Source organism: Mesoplodon mirus, assembly GCF_964341445.2.
Source record: "Mesoplodon mirus genome assembly, chromosome: 16".
NCBI lineage: Eukaryota > Metazoa > Chordata > Mammalia > Artiodactyla > Ziphiidae > Mesoplodon > Mesoplodon mirus.
Window position 1 is genome coordinate 27,663,807 of NC_138992.1, and position 27,790 is coordinate 27,691,596.

Genomic DNA, 27,790 nt, shown 5'->3' on the forward strand with positions numbered 1-27,790 from the left:
TATTGAGAAAAATAGAATTTTTCCTAGACTCCCTGTTATCTCTTACCTTCTACCATATTCATTTCATCAGGTCTTACTATGTTTAAAACAAACAAACATACTCAGAAAAAAGAGATCAAATTTGTGGTTACCAGAAGCAGTAGGAAGGGGGAATTGGATGAAGGTGGTCAAAAGGTACAAACGTCTAGTTGTAAGATAAATAAGTACTAGGGATATAATTTGCAACATGATAAATATAATGAACACAGCTGTATCTTATACATGAAAGTTGCTAAGAGAGTAAATCCTAAGAGCTCTCATCACAAGGAAAACACATTTTTTCTATTTCTTTAATTTTGTAACTATATGAGATGATGGATATTCACTAAACTTACTGTGGTAACCATTTAATGATGCTTGTTAAGTCAAATCATTATGCAGTACAATTTAAACTTACACAGTGCTATATGTCAATTATAGCTCAATAAAACTGGAAGAAAAAAAGTTTATTTAGAAAACAAGTTTTAATATTTCTTAAATCTGTCCATTTTCTCTCATTCCTTTTATCCTTACCATAGTTTCATTTTTTTCTCACTTGAGCTACTCTGCCTACCTCCTTTCTCCACTAGCTCAAGTCTGTTTTGAGTACATTAACTACAGTGCTACTAAAATAGTTACTTCAATGTGGACACACTTTAGTAGACTCCAACCATCTACAGGATAAATTCCATGCTCCAAAGTATGACATACAAAGCTCTTGGTAATCAAGCTACTTGTTGTTTCTCCTTCTTATGGTATAAATCTAATTCTACCATAGCCTACTTTTTATTCAATAAATATTTATTGAACTGTTTGCTAAGTATCTCCTTCTTTAAATTACCTGTTCATGTACTTTGCCCAATTTTCATTGATTTTTTAAATTCATAAATGTGTATGTTATTATACTAAATGTTTTTTCTTCACCTATTGAAAAAACATTTATCATCGTTAGTACATTTTTATATAACAAGTTCTTTAAAAACTTAAGTTGTCATCAATTTAAAATAGACCAAAATTTCTGTGACACCCCCCCCAACTTCATCCAAACTTGTGGGTTTTGGTGGTATTACTGACTCACAGTGGCTAGGAAGAGACAGAGTAAGGGAGAGGCACAACCTTCTTGGTCCCCAGAAGCAGGTCCCAATGATTCATATACCACCCATCTTTGTTTTTCACCTTTTAAAATCATATTATGTTCATTTACCACCATCTTCAAATCATCAGTCCTTCTGTGGATCGCCCTTCAGAGTGCCATCACCCTTTGGATCTTCAATATCCACCAGACTGTTTCAAGACCTTTTAGACCTATAATCTACATCAGCCATACATTTGCAAGATCTTAGCCTGGTGCCTACTGTAGGCAAAATGCCATGCTAAGCCTTAGGGATACCAGGAAAAAATGAGCAAGATACCACACTAGTAGCATAAAGCACAAGTCTTGTGTTAACAGAGAAAACAAGTCCCCTTAACTCCACAGAATATGGCTTTGCCTTTTCTGGATGTTAGACCTGGCCCTTCAACACCTCTGCCAGTTCCAGTGATCTTTTCTGAGATCTCTTTTTGCCTGACACCCCTGCCACATCTAATGCAGAATACTTTCTTGTTAAAATTCTTCCTTTAATTTTTATTATGTAATCCCTCTTCTGATTCTCTTCTGACATCTCTGAACGAGAGAGATGGAATGCTGAGGAGGATAAAGCATGAACTTTATTACAGATCTTGCTTTGAATCCTCATCGCTCTACCATTTATTGGGTGACTACAGGCAAATTATTCATCTTTCTTAGTTGTAACTTTCTCATTTAAACTGAGTATGAAATGAGATAAAGTATGTAATGTCATTCATTCAATGGTTATTCCTCAGTAATTGTATTTCCTTAGTTCTTTATCCTCTACTATTTTTTCTTCTTCCACTCCCCAAATTTTAGTAAGCCTTAAACTTCAATCCCTAACTTTCTACTCTCCTTTCTAAATTCTCTCTTTTCCTTAAGAATTACATGGAAGCCTATGCCTATATCAGTTTCTGTATGGCCATTTCCCAAATAGTAATCATCATGGGTGCACAAAGGTCTTATAAGGAATCATGATGTTGAATTAACAATGTTATCTGTTTCAGTATCTACTTCTTAATATGTTAATAACTTTTTAAAAATATCCATCTAAAATGAAATCTGGATAGCCTAGGAGTGCAAGTGCTGTAAGAATGTACAGTAATTACTGGAAATCAGAGGAAGGGCCTCCATACATAGACACTGTCAGTTTATAACTCAGCAAAGCATTACCAGTCATCATGAAGGTATTAATCATTGCTTAGTTTTAAATCATCTATTTTTAGTCCCTTATTACCTAGTTTATACCCATAATCAGTCATTGGTTGAAGAAAGATAACACAAGAAAATAATAAAATACACATTAATGAGTACAAACATAATAAATGTGCAAATTTGCCTCAAAATGATCTTCAGACCCATTAGTTCAATCTATCTGATCAAAATTCTTTAAAAGTGTACCAGTATTTGTTGTACCTCAAAAAGCACTGCTAATAAAATAAATGACTGTGATAATTATATCCAATTTGGCTTTATTTTAACTGGTAATAAAAACCACTATCATCGGGGCTTCCCTGGTGGCCCAGTGGTTGAGAGTCCGCCTGCTGATGCAGGGGACATGGGTTCGTGCCCCAGTCCGGGAAGATCCTACATGCCGCGGAGCGGCTGGGCCCATGGGCCATGGCCGCTGGGCCTGCGCGTCCGGAGCCTGTGCTCCACAGTGGGAGAGGCCACAACAGTGAGAGACCCACATACCACAAAAAAAAAACAAAAAAAACACTATCATCAAATGCTATATTTGTGAAGACATACTCATAGGTAGCAATATTTTCTCTTATGTCATCATGAGAATAAAATAAAATAAAATAATTATGAAAACTTTTTGCTAAATTACTTTGTTACATGCCATAGGAAAATCAGAAAATAATTTTTTAAATTCCTGAGTTGGCAAAATCATATATTATTGTGAAAGAGATTATTCATTCAAAAAGGTTAGGAAATAATTATCTACATCAGTGATTCCCAAAGTATATTCCTCAAAACAGCACTTGTATGGAATTTTTAAATTTTAAGAATAATGCCTTTAATGTTTTAGAAAAAAAATGCATATTTGGTTAAGAAAGTACACTGAAAAGTGCCAGGAAGAAACTAAAAAATCTACTAATATTCCATCATCCCAAAATAATCATTGCCAACTTTTATTGAACATTCTTACGCATATGTACACCTTGCAAAGGAGTACTTCAGAAGGGCAAATATAAATAACTTCAGGAAAAAATGGTGGAATCATGATTATTTTTAAATTTAAAAATTTTTTTAGGGCTTCCCTGGTGGCGCAGTGGTTGAGAGTCCGCCTGCCGAGGCAGGAGACACTGGTTTGTGCCCCGGTCTGCGAGGATCCCACATGCCGCAGAGCGGCTGGGCCCGTGAGCCATGGCCGCTGAGCTTGCACGTCCGAAGCCTGTGCTCCACGGCAGAAGAGGCCACAGTGGTGAGAGGCCCGCGTACCACAAAAAAAAAAAAAAAAAAAAAAAAAAAAATTTTAAATAAATGGAAGGCAATACTGAAATTCATAAAAATTTAATCTTCACAGAAGATATGGTTACGAAGTAAAAGATCTCTCTAAAGGTAAGAAAAAAAATTATAAAAATCTTTGATGTCACTTTTGAAACTCTATGTTTTACCTTTAAACCGTCTCCTTACAATGAAAGATTAAACAGATTATCAATTTTTTCCACTCTAACCTAATTTTTGTTTAATATTTTCTCTTTAGACTATCAAAGCTTACATTTATATTTGTTCATTTTTATTTTGTAACAATAATTCCCAGTTGCCTTAGTTCTAGATTTATTTTTAAAATAGAAGTAATAAAGATACTGCATCACAGGTATTTAAGAGTAAATGAGAATTACATAGAAGTCCCTTATAAATTGTAAAGTGCTAGAGAAATATTTGTTCTAATAATTAATACTTCCCCCCCATTCTTTCTCTATACTTACTTTTCTAAACTCTCATCTTAGCAAAAGGCCTAGCCACTGTGCCTCTAGAAGGTGGTTTTCTCCTCTCTAATACTGATGCATAAATTGTTACCCCAACCTAGAATGCCAACACTCGATCTAAAACTATCCATCTTTCAGTATCAAGGCCAAGTCTCTCCCCTTCCCTCAAGTTTTTACAGAACCTTCTGAACTGCAGTGACATCTTCATCTGAAGCTGAACGGCACTAACATATTAAGTCACTAGGCAATAAGAATTACTCACATATTATTCTACTGGACAGTTATTTCCTGTGTACACTAATAGAATTTTCATTCTTATTCACTGTCTTTCAAACTAAATTGTAAGCATCTTGAGGGCAATATCTAAATATTAGATTTTTGTCACCATATTCACTTCCGTTTTACACATAATGGTACCACCAGTGTATCCATTTCATAAGCTTCCAGAGAACAGGGAATATAATTGTGCAACATAGTTGGGGTAAACACAAAGTTAAAAGTTAACTTAGTAGATATTTAACTAAACTATGCCTCAGAGACTGCCAGTTTTTAAAAAATAAAATGAATTACATAAATTAAAATGAACACAATCCACAAATCTAGAAATTATAATGAATATAATTTCATATGTCAACATTAAGGAGTTAATTCTCGGTTGTGTATATTAAGAATCAGTGCTAAGAAGGTGTTTCTAAGTTCTTAATATTAAAAAGGTACTTCTTGGGATATCTGAAGATAACCTTTATGAACATCAAATATTACAGGTTAATGTGGTAGATGTATATGGGTTGGGAATATTGGCTTGAGATAAATGTACACTGACTCTAAAATATACTAGTTGTTTTTAAAAAGAAATCCTAGATATTAATAAGTTCACTTTTATTTTCTGTTCTGTTTCTCTCATAAAAGTTGAGGAAAATGTTTTTTAATTAGTTCATTTAGATTTTCACTTATCTTAAGTAAATGAAAGCTTACAAAATGATATTGATGATAATGACAATTTTTCTTTGACCAGGAAAAAATATGCATCATTCTAATAGCTAATTTCCCATATTAAAATTCTGCTTGAAAAGTGCATGTCAACTGACAAGACATAATATTTTAGTTTTTAACTTTTTGGTTTTAATATTATTATATAAGTTTATTACAATGCAAACATAGTCAATTATAGGTAGAGTAACTATGGCACACAACTGCAGTTACGTTTGGTGTTCTTGGAATATATGGGTCCAAGTAACAAGAAGCTACTACTTCATTGCCAAGAAGTCAGGTTTAATTTACTTTCTTTTTCCCTCCTTCTTCAACTGGCTGAAGTACAAGTTCCACTGCAAATGCAACAACCAGCAAACACAGATGCCATCATAAATACATAATGCTGCCAAGTAGGAAACCCTACATTGACGAATAACAGAACTCCCTATAGCAACTGGAAGATATTCTGGGCAGCATATTTAAAGTCTTGAAGCTATATTATAAATAAAATGCATGTGTCCCTTGTAACTAAAAAATAAGTTAGTTTTTTTTTTAAACACTGACATTTACTATTACTCAATGGGTAATTTTTCTGTCTGGTTTATATTTTTAGTGGGTTGAGGAATTTTATAAATCTTTCATTCTGAACTTCTATAATACATAACTGCTATCAAGGAGGCTTTGCTATGCCTTAAATAAAATTTGCCATACTAAATTAAAAAAAAAAAAACCATGAAGAGTTTTCAAACTTTGCTAATTAAATTCATAGTCTGATAACCTAATTTGACTGTTAAAGTTTAGCAACTGAATGACTCCTCACTGACTTCAGTTAGCTTGGAGACAAAATATGATATCAACAAATATTTATAAGCATCCCTGTGGCAAAAGTATGTGTTAGATAATGTAAGGAAATGAAACTGAAGACAAGACCTCTACTCTGCAGGAATGTTTCCTCTGGATAAGTACAGAAATCACCTATACAAGGACACAAATAAATCAAAGCGATATTTCATTAGAAAATCTGATCCCTTGTGGGATGTTACAAGAAGCATCATTTGCCCACAACTGTTTCAAATTCTGAACTCCCAAAGCAAAAATTCCAAGCATTACCTATCAACAGACACAAAAACTAGAAAAGAAAATGATCTTTTAAAGCAGAGATAAGATAGAGTCTCAGAGATAAGATAGACCTCTCCAAATAGCTTTGGTTTCAAATCCAAAATATTTTGTACTCAATGTCATAAAATCTTCCCCCATCACATTCACTATGAAATGTCAATTCTGAGGAGTGACATCACCAAGATGGCAAAGTAGGAGACCTCAGACTCCATCTCCCCACAAGGATCAACAATTAGACCGCTATCCATGAACAAAGCCAGCTCTGGGAGAACTCAGGAGTCCACTTAAGAAACTTTAGCAACACAGTGGAACAAAAACCCTGAGAATAAACACACAAAAAGGATAGGAAGAACAGCTTCATTTTGCCTCCCTCATCTCCCTAGGCCAGGAAGGAACTCCCCAGCTAGAAACAGAGTTCCCCTCACTGGGAAAGAGAAAGCAGCATGAGTCATCAGCTTCCCCAGCCTTTCAGTTCACTGTAAGAAGAATCCACTTCAGTTTCAGCCCACCAAGAGACTGGCGAGGCTGAGACATATAGATACAGCTAGGAATAAGGAAGAAGGGCAAGGGCTACCAGTATCAGCCACACAGTGGAAGTGACTGTGATCCCCAGCAAACTCCTCTACAGAAAACCCGAGCAGATTTTGCTACTGAAGAAACCAGCACAACCACAACAGAACCCCTACAGATTTATCTGGCTTGTGCCCCACAGGTTTTCATGTTTACAGATGCCAAATGCCTGAGTATCTCTCCTCACTCCCCGCTTCCCTCCCTATCAGAGCCTGGGATCTGCACTGGCATCCCAGCTCTGTGGTTGCATGAGTGCAAAACACAGCCTTAGACGCCCATGGCTGACCCCCAATGCCATGTGCATGCTTGGGGCTAGCTCCTCCAGCTGTGCACTTGTACACCTCCAGTTTGATTCCTGTCACCAACCTTCGCTACATTGAATGCACCCATGGCAAGACCCTGCAGTCACAGGAGTATATGCTGACAGCCAGGGCCCCACAACTGCCAGTATGCCCAGTTGACCTTGGCACGTGCTGTTTGCCCTGGCCGCTATCACTATGTGTGTACCTGCAACCAGCCCCTATCGTTACACAGGAACCTGCAGCTGGCCCCCAGATCCACATACCCCTGACTCCAGCCACCAGCACTGGCTTGGTCCCTAGCCACTGGACCTGGAAGCATGGCTGAAGAACCAATAACCCTTGCAGCCACTGAAGATCCCCCACAGTGCTCACCAAGGACCACATAATTTCTGATATTATGTACTCCAGTTGGCCAAGCCATTGAAACGGTACGCCCCTCCACAGGACCCAGAGCCACCACATGCACGCACACTTGGTGCCCTGAACCATTAGACCCAGGGTCACATAATGCGCCAGCATGCCCCACCACACAAGTGAAGGTCTTTTCTTACTGAAGTCAGTCCATAAAGTCTGGCAGAGGTAACTGCTTCTTCAAAAGTGCAGACACCTATGCAAGACTACTGGCATCATAAAGAATCAGGTAAATATGATACCACCAGAGGAACACAGAAAATTTTCAGTAAATGATGCCAAAGAAATGGAGATCCAGGAATTGCCCAATAAAGAATTCAAAATAATTGTTATAAAGATTCTCAGAGAGTTGTAAGAGAACACAAATAAACAATTATTGAAGTTAGGAAAACAATATAAGAACAAAATAAGAAGTTCAACAAACAGAAAACACAAAAAAGAGCCAAAGAAAAATTTTGGAACTGGAGAACACAATGACTGCACTGAAAAAGTCAATAAGAGCTTTAAGAGCAGATGGCACAAACAAGGCAGAAGAAAGAAATAGTGAATCCAAACACAGATCATTTGAAATTATCCAGTGAGAAGCAAAAATTTAAAAAAAGAGAGACTGAAAAGGAATGAAGAAAACCTACAGGACTAATGGTAAAAGATTAAGAGAAACAACCTAGGCATAATTGAAGTCCCAGAGGGAGAAAAGAGGGAGAAAGGGGTAGAAAGCTTATTTAAAGAAATAATGTCTGAGAATTTCCTAAACCTGGGGACAGATTTGGACATCCAAATTCATTAGGTTAACAGGTCACCCCAAAATTTCAATCCAAAACAACCTTCTCCAAGACACACTATAATAAAACTGTCTAAAATCAAAGAGGGAATTGCAAAAGCAGCCAGAAGGAAAAAATATTTTTCTCTCATAAAAGGGAACCCCCATAAGGTTATCAGTGGACTTCTCAAACCTTGCAGGGTGGGAGACAGTGAGATGATATATTCAAAGTGTTGAAAGAAAAAAACTGCCAACCACAAATACTTTACCTGGCAAAGCTGTCCATCAGAAATGAAGGTGAGATAAACAATTTCCTAACAAACAACAGCTGAGGGAGTTGATCACCACTAGACGTGCCTTATAAGAAATGCTGAAAGGAGTTCTTCAACCTGAAATGAAAGCATGCTAATTAGTAACATGAAAACATATGAAAATATACAACATACTGGTGACGTTTAATATATAGTCAGATTCAAAATACTCTAATACTATGATATGGTTGTGTGCTAACCACTTAACTCTACAATAAAGGTTAAAGGAAAAAGTAGTAAATATAGCTATAGTTACTATAATTTGTTAATAGATACACAATATAAAAAGATATAAATTGTGACATCAAAAACATAAAATGTGGGGAGAGGAGTAAAAGGGTAGAGTTCTGTATACAATCAAACTTAAGTTGTTATCAGCTTAAAATAGACTGCTATATCCATTAAGATGCTCTATGGATAAATGCAAAACAAAAAATTATACTAGATACACACAACATAAAAAGAAAGGAATCAAAGTATACCACTATGGAAAATAATCAACTTACAAAGGAAGACAGAAAGGAAGAAATGAACAAAAAAACTACAAAAGAGCCAGAAAATAATTAAAAAGATGACAGTAGTAAGTCCCTACTATCAATAATTTCTTTAAATGTAAATGGATTAAATCTCCAATCAAAAGGCATAGAGTGACTAAATGAATTTTTAAAAACCCAGACCCAACTATATGATACCTAAAGGAGACACATTTCAACTTCAAGGACACACAGTCTCAAAGAGAAGGAATGAAAAAATATATATCATGTAATGAAACCCAAGAGAGAGCAGGGTAGCTATATTTATATCAGACAAAATAGACTTTAAGTCAAAAACTGTAACAGGAAACTAAGGTCATTATATAATGATAAAGGGGTCAATTCATCAAGAGGCTATAACAATTATAAATATATATGAACCCAACACAGAGTACCTAAATATATTAAGCAAATGTTAACATATGTGAAAGAAATAATAGCCAGCAATACAATAATAGGAGAAGACTTCAATACCTCACTTTCAACAATGGATATATCATGGAGACAGAATATCTATAAGGAAATGTGGAACTTAAACTGTACTCTAAACCAAAAGAACCTAAAAACATATATGGAACATTCCATTCAACAGCAGCAAAATATACATTCTCAAGTGCACGTGGAACATTTTTCAGAGTAGATCATACGTTAGGTCACAAAAGTTTCAGCAAATTTAAAACATTGAAACCACACTAAGTATCTTTTTTGATCACAATGATATAAAACTAGAAATCAATAACATAAGGAAAGCTGGAAATTTTACAAACACATGGAAATTAAACAATACACTCCTGAAAAACTAATGAGTCAAAGATGAAATCAAAGATAAATTAGAAAATGTATCAAAACATATATTGGAAACACCACATGCCAAAATGTATGGGATGCAGTAAAAGCTATGCAAAAGAAAAGTTCATAGCAATAAATGCTTACATTACAAAAAGAAAGATTTTAAATAAATATCCTAACTTTACACCTCAAGGAACTAGAAAAAGAAAAATAATTCAGCCCAAAGTTAGCAGAAGTAAGCAGATAATAAAGATCTGTGCAGAAAACAATGAAATAGAGAATAGGGAAACAATAGAAAAAAAAAATCAGTGAAACTAAGAGTTGGCTTTGTAAAAAGATAAAATTCACAAACCTTTAGCTAGGTTTTCCAAGAAAAAAGAAGAGTGGACTTAAATAAATAAAATTATAAATGAAAGCAGAGACATTTCTACTGATACCAAAGAAATACAAAGGGTCCTAAGAAACTACTATGAACAATCATACACCAACAATTGGACAACCTAAAAGAAATGGACAAATTCCTAGAAACATACAACCTACCAAAACTAAATTGGGAAGAAACAGAAAATCTGAACAGACCAAATACTACTCAGGAGATTAAATCAGTAATCAAAAATCTCCTAACAAAGAAAAGCCCAGGAACTAATGGCTTTACTGGTGAATTCTACCAAACATTTAAAGAATAATTAATGCCAACTTTTCTCAAATTCTTCCCAAAAACGGAAGAAGAGAAAACACTCCCAAACTTATTTTAGAAGGCCAGCATTATCCTGATACCAAGTCAGATAAGAACAAATAAATTCAGTAAAATCTGCATATAAAAATCAGTTGTTTCTATACACTAACAATGAACTATCTTAATAAGAAATAAAGATAACAATCCCATTTACAATGGCATCAAAAATAATAAAATACTTAGGAATAAATTTAACCAAGAAAGTGAAAGATCTGTACACTGAAAATTATAAGACATTGATGAAAAAAATTAACGATACAAAAAAAATGGGAGATATTCCTTGTTTATGGATCAGAAGAGTTAATATTGTTAAAATGTCTATATTACCCAAAGTCATCTATAGATTCAGTGTAATCCCTATGAAAATTCCAATGAAAATTTTTACAGAAACAAAAAACAATCCTAAAATTCCTATCGAACCATAAAAGACCCTGATTAATCAAATCAATCTTGAGAAAGAACAAAGCTGGAAGCATAACATGTCCTGATTCCAAACTATATCACAAAGCTGTAGTAATGAAAACAGTATGGCACTGGCATAAAAACAGACCCATAGACCAATAAATCAGAATAGAGAGCTCTCAGAAATAAATCCATGCACAAAAGCTCAACAAATATTTGACAAGGAACCAAGAATACTCAATGGGGAAAGAACAGTTTCTTCAATAAATGATGCGGGGGAAACTGGATATCCACATGCAAAGAATGAAACTGGACGCCTATCTTACACTTCTCACAAAAATTACCTTGAAATGGACTAAGGCCTTAAACACAGAAAATACCTAGAAGAAAACAGTGAAAAAGCTCCTTGGCATCAGTCTTGGCAATAATTTTTTGGATATGACACCAAAAACACAAGCAACTAAAGCAAAAATCAACAAGACTATATTAAACTAAAAAACTTCTGCACAGCAAAAGAAACAATCAACAAAATGAAAAGGCAACCTAAGAAATATAAGGAACTCACACACCTCAATAGCAAAAAAAAAAAAAAAAAAAAGAAAGGAAATCCAATTTAAAAATGGGCAAAAACTCTTTTTCCAAAGAAGACATACATACAGTGGCCACCGAGTATAAGAGTGCTCAATATCAATAGTCAACAGGGAAATGCTAATCAAAACCACAATAAGATACCACCTCACACCTATTAGAATGGCTATCATTAAAAATACCAGAGATAACACATGCTGGAGAGGATGTGGAGAAATTGGAACCCTGGTACACTACTGGTGGGAAATGTAAATTGAAACAGTAAATGGAAAACAGTGTGGAGATTCCTTTAAAAAATTAAAAACAGAACTACCATATGACCCAGCAATCCCACTTATGAATATATATCTAAAGGAAATGAAATTACTACCTTGAAAAGATATTTGCACTCCCATGTTCAGTGCAGCATTATTCATAATAGCCAGGACATGGAAACAATCCAAGTGTCCATCAATGGATGAATAAAGAAAATGTGATATATATAATATATATATATATATATATATATATATATATATATATACATATATATATATATGCAATGGAATTTAATTCAGCCATAAAAAAGAAGGAAATACTGCCATTTGTGACGATGGATGGCTTTTGAGGGCATTAAGCTAAGTGAAATAAGTCAGAGAAAGACAAATACCATATGATCTCACTATATGTAGAATCTAAAAACGTCAAACTCATAGAAACAGAGAATAGATTGATGTTTACCAGAGGCTGGAGATCAGAAGAAACGGTGAGATGCTGGAGAAAGGGCACAAACTTTTAATTCTAAAATGAATAATTTCTGGAGATCTAATGTATAGTATGATTTATAGTTAACAATACCATATTGCATGCTTGAAGGTTGCTGTGAGAGTCTTAAGTGTTCTCACTGTAACAACAACAAAATAGTAATTATATGAGGTTAAGGATGTGTTACTTAACCTTATTGTGGTAAATAATTTGCAATATATACGTGTATCTGATCATTACTTTGTACACCTTAAACTTACAGAATGTTATATGTCAGTTATATTTCAATAAAGTTGGGGAAACAAAGAAAAAAAGTCAATGATTTTTAACATTGCCTAGTATACTGTGTGTGTACTATGTATATATCCAAAACTCATTATTTATATTATCTCTCAAATATTTCCATAGTTATTTTAGTTGGTAATAGCATGTTAAGATTACCTAATGTCATTGAATCAGGTTTCAAAAATTATAACTCCTGAACTTGATTTGTTAACCATCTCGAGAGGGATGTGTAAATTGCTTAATCTGGAACTATTGAAAAACAGTCTATTTTATATACAGTAATATTAAGAAAGTCACATCAAAACAGAAAATATATGAAAAATTCCACATTATAATATTTAGCTTGATTTTGATTAAAATGTGCCTACTTTTTGTAGTTTAGAGTAATAAAACCAGCCCAGCAGTTTTTATACTTTTAAAATTATAAAATTTACTCTAGGTGGCGTACTTCTATAAGCTTGTAGAAGGAAAAGAATACAATTGAAAATCATTTTTTGTTACTTCTAATCAATGACTGTTAATTCAAAAACTAGTCTAATGATATTTGAGATTTGTTAATAGAAAATTAAGTTTAAAGTTGCTAAACTAAATTGGGATGTAATTAACAGAAAATACTGTATTATGATTCTCTTTAGACTAGTAAATATTGTCTTGTGGGAAAAACTTTAGAGAAATCACATGAGAGAAAGACGAAATATTTAGCAGTAACCCCCACCCCATGGAAAAGAAATATTGTATTTAACTATTTTTACATCTTTAAAACTTGGTTTTTAGAACTCCCTCCCATTCTAATATTAAGATTGCATTTGTGCAAGCATCAGCGTTCTGATTCTTGGGCGCCATTTGTGATGCAACAATTTGTGATGCAAACATTTGCACCATATCTATTTCCCAAAAGCCATTAGTTTTTTAAAATCAGCATATATATTATGTTACTTGAAGCTCTTTTTAGCAAGACAGTTTTCTTCAATTGTTTTTATCTGGAACCACACAACTTTGATTCCCTTCACAAGAACTGTAGTCATATTTATTTCCATATTTTTAAAAGTCAGACTAGGGGGGACATTGGGGAATTATCAACCAGTGGAGCTGTGTTGTCTCCAGTTCTCTCTGTCATACTGAGCATGACACATAGACCACTATAGTGAAACTGGATCCAAAATCAGCTGTCATTTGAGGCCAACTCTTGAAACCACTCTACAGTTACCACTCTGGAGAGCTTCAAGTTGATTTTAAATTGATGTGATATTTTGGTACACATTGTTACCTAGAGTTTTTAAAGAACATGCTTTTTGATAAACTTCAACTTTTGGGGTCATTCATCTGATACAATCACATTTTCACATAATTTGTGTCCATGTTTTCATGTAATATTTAAGTTGCCTAAAAAGGAACTGAATTTGCAATTAGGGATTCTTTAGTAGTGTATCTCTCAAGTTTGTTAGGCATAAACTCAGGTTTCCTCGAAGTTACTGTCCATTCACTGTTTGGAAATGTTCATGATTACTTGGACATCTGCAAGTACAGACGTCCTTATTAGTGACTTATTTGCCAAATTAATGTCTCTAAGTTTGTTTTGTTGGCATCAGTTTGTTGAGACAGAGGAATTTTTCCAGGACTTAGACTTGAAAATGAATTGTGCATTCTTATAATGTTTGTGTTTTTATATTAAATAGTAGAGATGCAATTGACCTTATTGGAATTCAGTCATTTGTGGATTAAATGGTCTGTTGCAATGTTTCTAATTTAACTTTGGGCATCAAGATCTAATTATTAATTATATTTTAAGCTAAGAAACAATAAGTATAGAAGACTTGATTTATTCTTGCTTTCTACTATGTCTACTGTAATGCAAAGTTCATACCTTCTATACCTCATTATGATTGTTACAACTGGGTGCAAAAATAAATACAAATATATAAATGGAGATGAGTATATGAACATCTGTGTGTGTGTGTGTGTGTGTGTGTGTGTGTGTGTGTGTAGCTTTCATGCTAAAAACTGGAATGACAATAGTGGGCAAAAACAGATATGGTCTCTGACCTCATGTAATTAAAGACTCTACGGGGGGGGGGATCACCTGAAAATGATTAAAATGATAAGTGCTTCAAATGAAAGGTATGTGATAATATAAAAGTATATGAAAAACCGTTTTCCAGAGAAGCTAAATATTTGACATTTCCAAGTTGTTTTGCATAATCATCAGCACAGTTATGTTTTATTTTAGCCATTCTAATAGGTTTTCAGTGGTATCTCATTATAGCTGCAATTTGCACTTCCCTAATAGCTAATTACGTTGAACATCTTTTCACGTGCCACCACTACAGCCTCTTTGTTGAAATGTCTGTTCAAGTCTTCTGCCTATTTTCTAGTTGGATTGTTTTCTATTAAATTTTGAAAGTTCTTTATATATTCTGGACACAAGTCCTTTATTGAATATGTTTGCAAGTATTTTCTGTCCAGGGCTTGTCTTTCCACTTCTTTAACAGGGTCTTTCTCAGAACAAATTTTTTTTATTTTTTACAGAGTTCAATTTATTCATATTTTTAAATAAGGATTACATCTTGTCACCTGAAGAATTCTGGCCTAACCCTAGGTCAAAGGGGTTTCTTCATGTTTTTTTCCTAAAAATTTTAGTTTTACACAATGCATTAAGATCCATGACCATTCTGAATATTTTTTTAAGGTGTGAGGTCTAGGTTTAGGGGGTTTTTTGCTATAAATTCCCAACTGTTCCAACACCATTTGTTGAATATTCAATCGTCCCAGCACAATTCCTCCACTGAATAAATTAGTTTGCCAAACTGGTGTGAGTCTATTCTGGACTCTATATTCTGTTCCATGTTCTATGTGTCTATCACTCTGGCAAAACCACACAATCAGTAACAATACCATACTTTCCTGACTGCTGTAGTAGCTACATAGTAAGTCTTGATATCTTGCAGTCTAATTCCTTCAACTTTAACTTCATTTTCAAAATTGTGTATGCTATTCTTGTTCCTCTACCTTTTCACATAAATTTTAGAAAGTCTATCTACAAAGAATCCTTCAGTATAGAAATTGTATTAAATCCACAGATCATTTGGGGTACAACTGATGTCTTTACTATGTTGCCTCCCAATCCATGAATATGGTATGTCTCTTCATTTATTTAGCTCTTCTTTCATTAGCATTTGTAGTTTTCAGCAAACACATCCCACAGATTTTCTTAAATTTATACTTAATATTGTATTTTTTAGCAACTTGTAAATGAAAATGTCTTCATTGCTAGCATATAAAATTTTTGTTGACCTTGTATTATTCTGTGATCTTGCTAAACTCACTTATTTCAAGATGTTCTTGGAGATTTCCTGGGATTTTACATGTTGATCATCAGGTTATCTGTAAATAGAGACAGTTTTACTTCTTCCTTTCCAATCTGTATGCTTTTTATTCCTTTATCTTACTGCACCAGCTAAGTCATCAAGTACTATAATAAACAGATGTGGTAAGTGCATATCCTTGTCTTCTTCCCAATCTGAATGTATTTAGTCTTTCATCAAGTACCATGCTAGGTGCAAGTTTTGTAGATGCTTTTTATCAAATTGAGGTAGTTTCCTTCTATTGCTGAGTTGTTTTTTTTCATCATAAATGGGTACTGAATTTTTTCAAATGCTTTTTTCATATCAGTTGACATGATCATGTACTTTTTCTTATTTTCTTCTTAATATGATAAGTTACATTGACCAATTTTCAAATATTAAAGCAAGAGTCTTGCATATCTGGAATAAATCCCACTTCGTTGTGTAAACAACTCAAATGTCTTTCCATAGTGAATGCATTACCAGATTGTGATACCTCTATACAATGGATTATTTAGCAATACAAAGGAACAAATTATTGACACATACAACACTAATAGGGCTAAAGGGCAACATGTTGAGTTAAAGTCAGTCTCAAAAGGTTACAAATTGTATAACTCCACTGATATAACATTTTTACAGTGAGAAAATTATAGCAATAGAGAAACAAATCAGTGGACAGCAGGCATTAGAGTTAGATGAGGATGTAACATGTAACCTATTAAGCAGCAGCAAGAAGTTCCTTTGTGATATACATTCTATATCCTGATTGTGGTGATGGTAAAATGAATCTACATATGTAACCCTTCATAAACAGAAAAGAAAAAAAAGGCATGTAAAAATTGTGAAATCTGAATACAGTCTGTACCTGAGTTAATAGTATTGCTGAAATGTCAATTTCCTGGTTTAACAATGTACTAAGGTTACATAAGATAATAGGGAGAAGCTTACCAGTACATGGGAGTATAGTACAGCATTGCTTTTGCAACTTCTTGTGAGTCTCAAAATATTTTAAAATAAGACATTGTCTTTAAAATACAGTAGGAAAAAAAAAGAGGGGTGTGGCCTCTGAAAAATGAGTCAAGGAAGGCTTTGTTTTATAGAGAGGGAACAACAAGTACCAAGTTTGTAGAAGGAAGCATAACAAGGCCATTGAACTTAAGTGTAGCTAAATTCAGAAACAAAGGGGAAGAGTAGAGGACGACAGTTTAAAATTAAGAAAATATGAATCTTCCTTCCTGGTTCTGACAGCATACAGAACCTCAAAGGTCATGTTTAAGGCAACAAATGGGAAACAACTGAAGAGTTTTAAAGAGGGGGAGGGTAAAAAGGCATTATTAGTGATGTTTTATCACATTCTAATTGTAGTGAAGATGCTCTCTAGCCACTGTTGTAGTCTAGGAGTCATGTAATGGTAGCTTGGTCTAGGGTCGTGGTGGCAATAGAAATGGAGAAGAGTGGATAGATTTGAGGTGTATCATAGAGCATAAAATTAATGGAACATGGTCATGACTTGAAAGACTGAACAGGGCTTCCCTGGTGGCGCAGTGGTTGAGAGTCTGCCTGCCGATGCAGGGGACATGGGTTCGTGCCCCTGTCCGGGAAGATCCCACATGCCATGGAGCGGCTGGGCCCGTGAGCCATGGCCGCTGAGCCTGCACGTCTGGAGGCTGTGCTCCACAACGGGAGAGGCCACAACAGTGAGAGGCCCGCGTACAGCAAAAAAAAAAAAAAAAAAAAAAGACTGAACATGTCCATTGGATTGGTGACATGGAACTAAAGGATTTCAAAGGAACAATGCAGGGGGTGAAGGGAATGCCAGACTGGAGCAATTTAAAGAATGGGAAAACAGACATGAGTTTAGACAAGTAAGGAAATTTGGCTGTAAAAAAAGAGAAAAATGGGTAGTGGCTGGAGTGGGACTGTGGAAATGAAGGAAGGCATTTTAAAAAGTGGTAGCAAACTGAGCATATTTTAATGTTAATAGGAAGAATCTAGTTGAAATAAAAAAGAGAAGAGATAATGGAGAAAAAAATAGTTTAAGGACAAATGTGAAGAAAAGACGAAATTTTGGGAAGCCAGGAAGGGAGTGTGGCAAATTCATGAAGTTAAAGTATGGCTAAAGCATAAAAAATGAGGAAGACAGTGGTGGGAAATAGCTCAGGAAAGGATAGGGACAATTTCTTTTACTCTAAGAGGAAAAGAGGTGAATTTGGGCACAAGAATGTCATACTGGGTATGTGTTTATCTCATGACTTCTTTTTCTCTGTGAAATAGTAAGAGAGCTATATTAGTTAACTAGGGCTGCCTTAATAAAGTACACAGAGGACTGGGTGTCTTAAAACAACAGAAATTTATTTCATCACTGTTCTAAAGGCCAGAAGTCCAAGATCAAGGTGTCAGCAGGGTTGGTTTCTTCTGAGGAAACGCTCCTTGTCTTGTAGATGGACATCTTCTCTTCGTCTTCTCATGGTCCTTCCACTGTATGTCTGTGTCCTAATCTCTCCTTATAAAGATATCAATCATATTGGATTAGGGCTCACCAATATGACCTAATTTTACTTAATGACCACTTTAAAGACTAAATCTCCAAATAAAGTCACATTCAGAGGCACCAGGGGTTAGAACTTCAAATATGAAATTGTGGGGAAGACATAATTCAGCCTATAAAAGAGGTTACTTGCCAAGAATGAGAAGAGAGATAGGATAAATTAGAGGTTCAAAGTGAAAGAGGTTTGAAATAGTTCTAAATAGTTTGAAATACTTCTCACATTAACTATAAATGAAGTAACCTCTTTAATGGGTAATTCTGTTTAAATTCAATTTAATTAAAAATGAAATTCTGACTTTATTATTCCATTAAAAAATTCTTTTACAGGCCAGAAAATCTGAATTCTAGTCCTTGCTCTGCTAACAAGCAATGTCACTTAGATATATCTGGCTCTCATTTTTGTCAAGGAACAACATATCAGAGACTAGACATATGCCTTAGAATATGCTAGAAGGAGCACTGACTTGGGAATGCCTGACATCCTGGTCCAATTACCTGCTCTGTCACAGAAGAGCTTAATTTCTCAGAACCTCACTTCCTCATCCTAAAATGCAGAACAACTAAATCTCTCTAAAGTCCCTCCTACACTCCTACTATAGTTCTTTGAATTTAAATAAGTTACTTTGAGAATAAAGGGATTATAGCATTAAAGAAAAAAATTCTTCTAAATATCTGATAATAAAAATTGTATGCTTCCAGCATATTGAAACATTGATTTTCCATTTCAATTTTTTCTACATCCTCCTCTGTTCCCAAGTCAACATTATCCTCATGATTAAAGACATTCTAAATATGCCTTTTTCTCACGTCTGCTGGCTTAAATACTAGATGCTGAGTTGGAACAAGATACTACTTCTTTTGTTACATGTAATTATCTACTTAATTTTAAATCATTAATTCTAAAATAGCATCCCTAGCATGTCTAAGAGTTTTGCATCTTAAAAAAAAAAAAGCTGAATAATGGATATATTCGTCAGAAACATATATGGCTAAAGTAACAAAAAATAAAAACAATGGCTTAACAATCAAGAGTTTATTTTTCTCATGTAGTTAGTGCAGAAGCTGGCAATTGCTCTTGTTGGTTCAGGTGTTCAACCAATCAGGGACCCAGGCTCTCAGTAATCTTTCTACGGAACCATCTCTGAAATACAGCTTTAATTCTCATATTTGCTATTTCATGCTTGTAAGATGGCTATTATACCTCCAGGCTTGTTGTTGGCATTCATGGCCAGAAGAGGCAAAAAGCCTCAGCTCACAAAACTTTGACTTTTTAATTTGAAAGAAAGGCCCTTCCCCACAGCTTCTGTTCATTAAATTAGCCCTGATTAGGCCACATGCCCAGATTTTGGATATTTGCACTTTCAAATATGGTGGCCATGAGTCACATGCAGCTATTAAAATTAAAATTAAATAAAAAATTCAATTTCTCGGTTGTCCTGGCTACATTTCAAGTACTTAATAGCCACATACAGCTAGTGGCTACCACATTAGGTAGCACAAATATGGAATATTTCCTTCAATGCAAAAAGTTCTGCCTTGGCATATCACGGACCATATGGAATGAAACCACTTCTCTTTCAGATCAATCATGATACTTCCCTTGGGGCTGAGGGTAAGATCCAAACCTCCTGGAATAACAGGGATCTGTGCTCCTATCTGAACAATATAGGATACTGTTAACAAGGAAGAAGGAGGTAAAAGCAGTTGGGTGGGCAACTGTCTGCCACAATGAGATTACCACTATATATAATTGAAGTTTATAAATTATTACACATTAACAATGTACTTAATAAATAAAAAATTCCTGGCAAGGAGGTATTAAAATTAGAAAAACTAAAGTGAAACTAAAGGCTGACAGTTATAAGGGACAGTAAATTACTTATTACACAAATATTGCTAAAGTAAATACTACTCTAGTGACTCATGGAGGAGATTAAAGGGAAGAAGGGTAGTGGAATAATATGTGGGCACTATTTTCTTTATAGCAAACAAATCTGAAATGTCTGATTATGTTGAAAATGGTCACTACATTCATGGGCAAAAACAGTGTATCTTGTGATAACAATTATTAATTTATAAGAATTATCTTCATATGGGAAGAGTTATTTCACATCTGCCCATTACTCAGGGCAAAATAAAATGAAAAAAAACTGCAAAATGAAAGACTAGATGTGGAGAATAATTTACTAACAGAATAACTCAATAGGTTAAAAAGCTGATACTGACAATAGTTTTCTTCCTTAAGATTTCCAGGTTGTCAATTCTTCCATGATCTCCAATTTGTGCAAATAAAGCAATAACAAGCATGCTGGAGTCTCTGTATTATGTTGGTAATTAATTAATTAAAATTTATATATGTATTAAAATTAATTAAAATTTATATGTGTTAAAATTAATTAAAAAATATATATATACATATATATATTTCATATATATATGTATTTCTATATGTAATATATAGGTTATGTATATAAATTACAAACTAATACTAACAATATTTGCCCTGAATGAACAACTGCCTATTTTAAAAACTGTGTCTGAATAAAGTGGTTAACTCTCAAAGTTCCTTCTATTCTATTGCAAAACATGCAAAATACTGCTAAAGGTAGTGTAATGGTTGTTCACTATGAAAAGAGAAAAAAAGAAGAAATTCTAATTATTATTACTGAGGAGTAATGAGATATTAGAATTGTAAAAATTTTGCTTCTAAAGATAGTTTAGATATTCTTATTTTTACCTAAAGTAAAAATAACTAAGCCACTGAAACCCCTTTCATCCCTATTATCTATGCTCTCTAAAAAGTATGCCTATAGAGTTGAAAGTTGGATAAATATAACTTTCATAAGGGTTAAATTTGAATATCATAACATACGTGAACCTTAAACCATTTTATAGGTTAAAAAAATCTCAGTTATGTCCCACAGCGAAACAAAATTTTATAAAAAGATAGTGCTGAACTTTGGAGAATGATATATTTTAATCAAGATTTATCAGAATAACATTACAGCATATAAAATAATAGCCCAATGGAATACACAGCGAAACCCAACCTGATGCTATAAAAAGAATGAAAATAATTTGCCAGCATTTTGCTTCTGTCACCTATATATGCTATGTATTTCCTATCACAAATAAAAAGGAGTTAACTAGAAATTGAGTTCTAAAACAATATAGTCACTCACTATTTGAGTATAATAAAAAGAATCTAGAATTTCCATATGCAAGTTTAATAAATCATCAGTTTATTTATCAAGGTTATTTCTATATCAGATTGTGATTTAAAAGCAGTTATATATGTATGATATGGAAAGAATGATGTATAATCAGTAAGAATCTTGTCAAATCTCTCTTCCATGGGCTTTCCCCATCTTCCTGCTTAGCAGTAAATGGCATTTTTAGGTTTATATAAACACATTCTTTACAACTGCCTTCTTAGCAGAAAATCAGTATATAAATAGCACTGGGCATCTAGTAAATACGTCACAAACCAGTGAGCTCAATTTTACAGTTGTGAAATGTAATGTGAAAGAGTTTTTGAAACCTTAAGACTGGGTGATCTGCAGTGTTTCCAGCATGTCTTCGACTGCCTTGAGAGAGTATTTAGTTTCCTTCTTACTTCGACCTGCAAACTAATTTTTAGAAAATGCAATTAGGCTCAATTTCAGTGGCAGGTTCAAAATCACAGTCTTACTTTCAAATTGTTACAGAGTTAACATTATCTATTTTATCACTAGCATGAAATCAGATATGTTCTTTTTCTTCAATAAAAAACAAAATTTGGGTTTTAAGGACATTTTCATTAAGGTTTCATCTTCAACTGACGTATATAAAAATTTCCGTGTGAAATTGGCCAGTTTAAATGTTTAAGTAGTATGATAACCTATAAAAACATTAATATGAGTTTCAAACTGTACTCCCTCTTCAGACCAGAAAAGCTTTATGAAATAAAAAGCATAATTTAGAAATGAAATTTAGCTTATATTTATGTAGGAATGTGGTCTACTTGTGTGGCCTCTAATCAACTTTTTACAATTTCAAACAAAGGTAAAATACAAATGTAAAGAAGTTTTATCAAACATTTTAGAGTTGCAAGAATTCTCTAAAACTACTATAATGGGCTGCAATTTTTTAAAATTTCCCAGATTAGTTGACTAGATAATATCATGTTTCTGCAGCAAAAACCTATCAAATAAAACTCTATGCTATATTAAAGTAAACGTTTTAAAATATGCATTTTTAGTTTATTAAGTCATAATTTATTTTATAATACCAAATTGGGATTGGATTTTACAATAAAAACGAAACATAGTCATTCAATACTATCTTTGTACATTTAAAAGCAAATTCATGCGTATTAAATTCAATATAGTGCATAAGTGGGGAAAACACTGTTGAATACCCCATGCTGATTTCAAAATGAGTTTTCTAACTAGACTGACAATTCCCATCATTTATCAGTTTGACTTAACACAACAGATTTACTAGATAAGTATGTATTCCTTGTAAAGGAAGGGGAAGGTTTATTATAACCTTATTATAAAAACAGGTAATAACCTGTTTTTCCCCTGGTTAAAGTATTAACATTTTCTATTAGCAACATACAGTATTTTCAAGTTAACATCTAAGCACTCAGTATACTTTCAAGTGACTGTTCTTTCCTTCAAATACCAATGCTGTCTTAGGTGCTTAGTACTTGATTTATGATGTGTTCCTTCTCTTTTGTAATTAACTTAATTTGGCAAACTTCTTGTGACCTGTTGAGAAAGATTAAGTGATCAAGCACAGGTAACATCCTAGAAGCAATAGGCTTCAGGAATTGGTAACCTGCCTCTGACCTCTCTGGCTGCAGCTTAACAATATGATTCTCCTATTTCCTAAACCATTAGCTTCTGTGGTTGAATCTTGATTTGATAGAGTAACTAAAGGGGATTTCTAGAGGAAATGCCAGGGAAAGAGAAAAAGCTTCTTGTAAGAATCAAGATCACTTTGCCTTTCATAAGACATTATTAACTTAAGGAATTCAAATGCTGAATATACAGGCCATAATTTTAAAATATGGCAATAGCAACACCACATTTAAAACTCTGCCCTTTCATAATTTCCCTTGGTGAGTAAAGGATGTGGAGTGTGCTTATTACTCCTATTACCCAGTTGATAGAGTCACTTTCACAAGGACTTACCAAGAACAGAAAGCCTTTTCTTTTACCACTGCCTACCCAAAGTAAACAGGAATTGTCCTAATCAGATACTTAAAGGTCTAATTCTAAGAAAAAGCTTTTGATGGGTTGGGGGAAGGGGTACAAAATAGGACACCTAATTTTTTAAATGGAAAATAAAAATGAAAAATTTGTGTATCACTGAAGTCATAGTATTTTAAAATATAGCATTTTTCTTGATTTGTATTTAAATGTAATAAAATAATAAATACAAAATTTGTGATTTTTAAAATTAGCTAATTTTAGAAAACCACCTAAGATTGTGTATCAACACTACTGACAACCAGTGCAATTTAGAATAAACCAAACTAACTTGTGTCAGAACAAATAAAAAGAAAGTTGGAAATATAAATCTATCACTTCAAATTTTACCTGACATGCAATTATTTTGTCTATTCTAGAATTATATGGCAATTTAACTGATTAAGTCGGAATCCTATTTTTCCCTCAAATCATGATTTAATTTTCTATTTCCCAAAAGGATAGTAACAGAATCACCTCTGTAATCACAAATAACATATGGATCACTAGCACAGACGAATTTAACAGAGTACCAAAGAAGCATTTATCTGGAAAATTACTGTGAGTAGGTTCACATTAAAGTTTTTCATGAGCATTAATCAAACTTGCCTGCCTCTACTGAACATGCTAAACCAATTACCTAATTGAAGAGCAAGTAGTAGCCATATTTTGTTTCATTAAGTAGAAACAAAGACAGAAAGCAGTTCTTAAAATCTCATTTTCTCTAGTTTTTAAATGCCTAGAAAAACATTACAATAAGGAATACTTATTATATACTTTATACTTGTTTATATGTCTAGACATATCATGAAGCTCTCAATTAGATCCCAGATACTACTAAAATGTCTCTGAAAATTATACTTTTCCACATTAATCACAAATTCTGCATTTTTCATACAGATTTTGCTTAAACTTTTTTCATAATTTCCTGATGGATCTTAAAGAAAACTAACCAGAAAATCACTCAAATAATAAAAAATTGCTTAGTAAATTCAAAGGTCAATGATTTACCCATTGTGATAACTGGAGTAAGTTATCACATAAGTTATTTTAACTGAGTTAAAATTCACAAATTTACACAGTTTGTGGAAAATAATATGGGGGGACAAAGTAATAAGATAAATAAAATGGAGAAGTGGATTGATGAATCTCAGAAACATGCTGAGTGAAAGAAGCAATGCACAAAAGAGTACATAAGCTACGATCTCATTTATATATAAAGTTTTAGTACAGGCAAAACTAATTTATAGGGGCTTCCCTCGTGGCGCAGTGGTTGAGAGTCTGCCTGCTAATGCAGGGGACACGGGTTCGAGCCCTGGTCTGGGAGGATCCCACATGCCGCGGAGTGACTGGGTCCGTGAGCCACGGCTACTGAGCCTGCACGTCTGGAGCCTGTGCTCCGCAACAAGAGAGGCCGCGATAGTGAGAGGCCCGCGCACCGCAATGAAGAGTGGCCCCCGCTTGCCACAACTGGGGAAAGCCCTCGCACAGAAATGAAGACCCAACACAGTAAAAATAAATAAATTAATTAATAAACTCCTACCCCCAACATCTTTAAAAAAAAAAAAAAACTAATTTATAGTGATGAAAATCAAATCAGTGCTAGTCTGCAGTGTGGAATGGGGCTGACTACAAATTGGCAGAGGGGACCTTTCTGGGGTGATGGAAACTGTATGTCTTGAATGGGGTAGTGGTGAGAGAAGAGTATACATTTGTCAAAACTCAACTGTACACTTAAAATGTGTGCATGTTATTGTATGTAAACTATACCTCAATAAAGTGGATAAAAAGAAAAAGGCAAAATAAACAAAAACAGAAGGATGGAACTATGGAGTTATACAAAAGTGTAATAAATTGCCAAATGACCACATATTTCTCTTCCAATTGAAAGGTGAAATATTATATCCCCTGTATCTGGGTTCACCATGTGACTTGTTTTGCTCAATGGAATATTAGCCACATGTGACACAACCAGAGGCTCAAAACACCCTTGGGCACTGGAGTTTGCCTGTTTGCTGCTCCTGGAACACTGAAACCATCATGTGAATAAGTCCAAGTTAGCTTGCCAAATGGGAAATACAAGGCCCAGCACCTCCAGCTGACAGACAGCCAACCATCAGACATTTAAGTGAGGCCATCAACCACTAGCATAGAGTAGAAAAAAAAATAAGTCCACTATAGACCTGTAGAATTACTCAACTGAGCTCAAGCCTACATGATACCTACAGATTCATAAGCAAATAAGTCGTTATTTTAAACCACTATGTTAGCAAAAGGCAATAGATACAAATATTTATGAAATTTGATTCACATGAAGAAAACCACCAACTTCTGTAGAAAAAGCATAGAGATGAAAATTTCAAAAGCACCAAAAGATTTTATTTAAAATCTGTTACTGGGACTTCCCTGGTGGTCCAGTGGTTAAGACTCTGTGCTGCTACTGCAGGCGGCACAGGTTCGATCCCTGGTTAGGGAACTAAGATCCTGCATGCCGCTCAGCGCAGCCAAACAAAAACAAACAAAAAAAATGTTACTAGTGTCTAGAGGCAAAAATAAATTTTGCATGATGGGTGATTCCTAATTGAGAGGTATTTTAAGCTGCTATACAGAAACCTGACATTATCAACTGAGAGATGTTATCTTTTTGGAGTGGTATCCAAGATGACAGAAACTTACCAAAATTCCTTATACTACCCTTTCCCTTAGAGTCAAGAAAAGGCAAATCATATCTTCAGGAAAGATGTGTAAAACATCACTGGGTACTATGGAGTTTATGGTGCCAAAGTCAAAGACTGAAGAGCACAGATGATATTCTCAGAGCTCTTTCCAAAAACACTGAGACTTTACAAAATAAGTCTATGAAAAGAGAATGGATCTAATAAGACCATTTTAAAAAATCTGTTTAAAGAGAATGGGAGGGAGGGAAAATATTACTAACAAATAGGGTTTGGATATATGAACAATGACTTAAAATATCGAAATGATGGATTCATGTCTAATGGTAAAGTGCATCTCATATGTCAGGGAAGGGCATGCTTGCCTGGTCTTGCATTACTGAAGAGACAGTGAAAAAGAGGAAAAACAAACAAACAAACAAAATGAAACTCTAAATTTAGTTACTATGGAGAGCTTTGGGTCTGAAATGAAAAGGGAAACAAGTGAGGGTAGGATATCACTTGTTCACATGAGAAAATAACTAAGAAGGGAGTTGGAAACTATAAATACAGCTTTAGAAACATTTATACCTGACATCTCTTTATAAAGGCAGTATATTGTGGCCATTAAGAGCATCAAACTTGGAGTCAGGCTGCCTAGGTTTGAAAACCGCTCCTGTCAATAACCAGTTATATCACCTTGGAGAAAATTATTTAATCTTTCATGCCTTAATTTCCTCATTTGTAAAACAGGAAAAGTACCTACCTTATACTAAATTTTCTGTTTGCTATTATAACTGTTATTGTCGTTAGTGCTATCGTAATTGCAATAAAAATAGCAGACATAATAAAGTGAACTTACAGCATGCAATTAGTAAACACAATATAATGTGTATTACTGTGATATGGTAAAAAATATGTATCAACTCCTTTAATACTCAGAAAACTTTTATTACATCCATCTTGCAAATGAAAAGCTAGGCCCAGAGATGGTATGTAATTTGTCCATGGCCACATGTCAGAGCCAAACTTGGAAGCCAGATGATACAGCTCGAGCATCTGTGTTCTCTCTCAACTATTATAAGGTAGCAGCTTCCACAGAATGGGACTCATGACAGAATACAGAGATAGAAACACTGGAAAGCTACGCAGGGGGGAAAAATTATTTTCACATAATACATAAAAATCAGTTCCAAATGGATTGGGGATCTAAATATGAAAAGTAGAAGGAAAAAAAACTCCAAAGACACACAAGATTATCTTTATGACCATCAGTAGCAAATGATTTCTTAGGCAGACATAAAAGCACAAACCATAAAGGAAATGAACGATTACGGTGAAGATAATCTTCAAAACTTTCTTCATCAAAATCATTTGAGAGTGATTGCAACTAAGGAGTTAAAAAGATCTGCTACACATA

At 34.2% G+C, this 27,790-nt stretch overlaps 1 protein-coding gene across 3 annotated transcripts in view; it reads right to left on the minus strand.

The window, feature by feature from the left end:
• Positions 1 to 8,468: 8,468 nt before the first annotated feature.
• The window catches only part of EMC2 (ER membrane protein complex subunit 2), a 57,847-nt gene continuing 38,525 nt past the window's right edge, over positions 8,469 to 27,790 (minus strand). For 2 of the 3 annotated variants that reach the window (XM_082600967.1, XM_082600965.1), the window contains exons 11-12: positions 22,021 to 22,108; positions 18,263 to 18,434 (exon numbers count right to left, since the gene is read on the minus strand). In XM_082600967.1, the coding sequence (XP_082457093.1) occupies positions 22,022 to 22,108 (87 nt within the window). In that variant the 3' untranslated portion in view covers positions 18,263 to 18,434; position 22,021. Of the gene's footprint in view, positions 8,589 to 18,262; positions 18,435 to 22,020; positions 22,109 to 27,790 lie in introns of those variants that run through there. The other variant, XM_082600966.1, reaches the window with a different exon arrangement.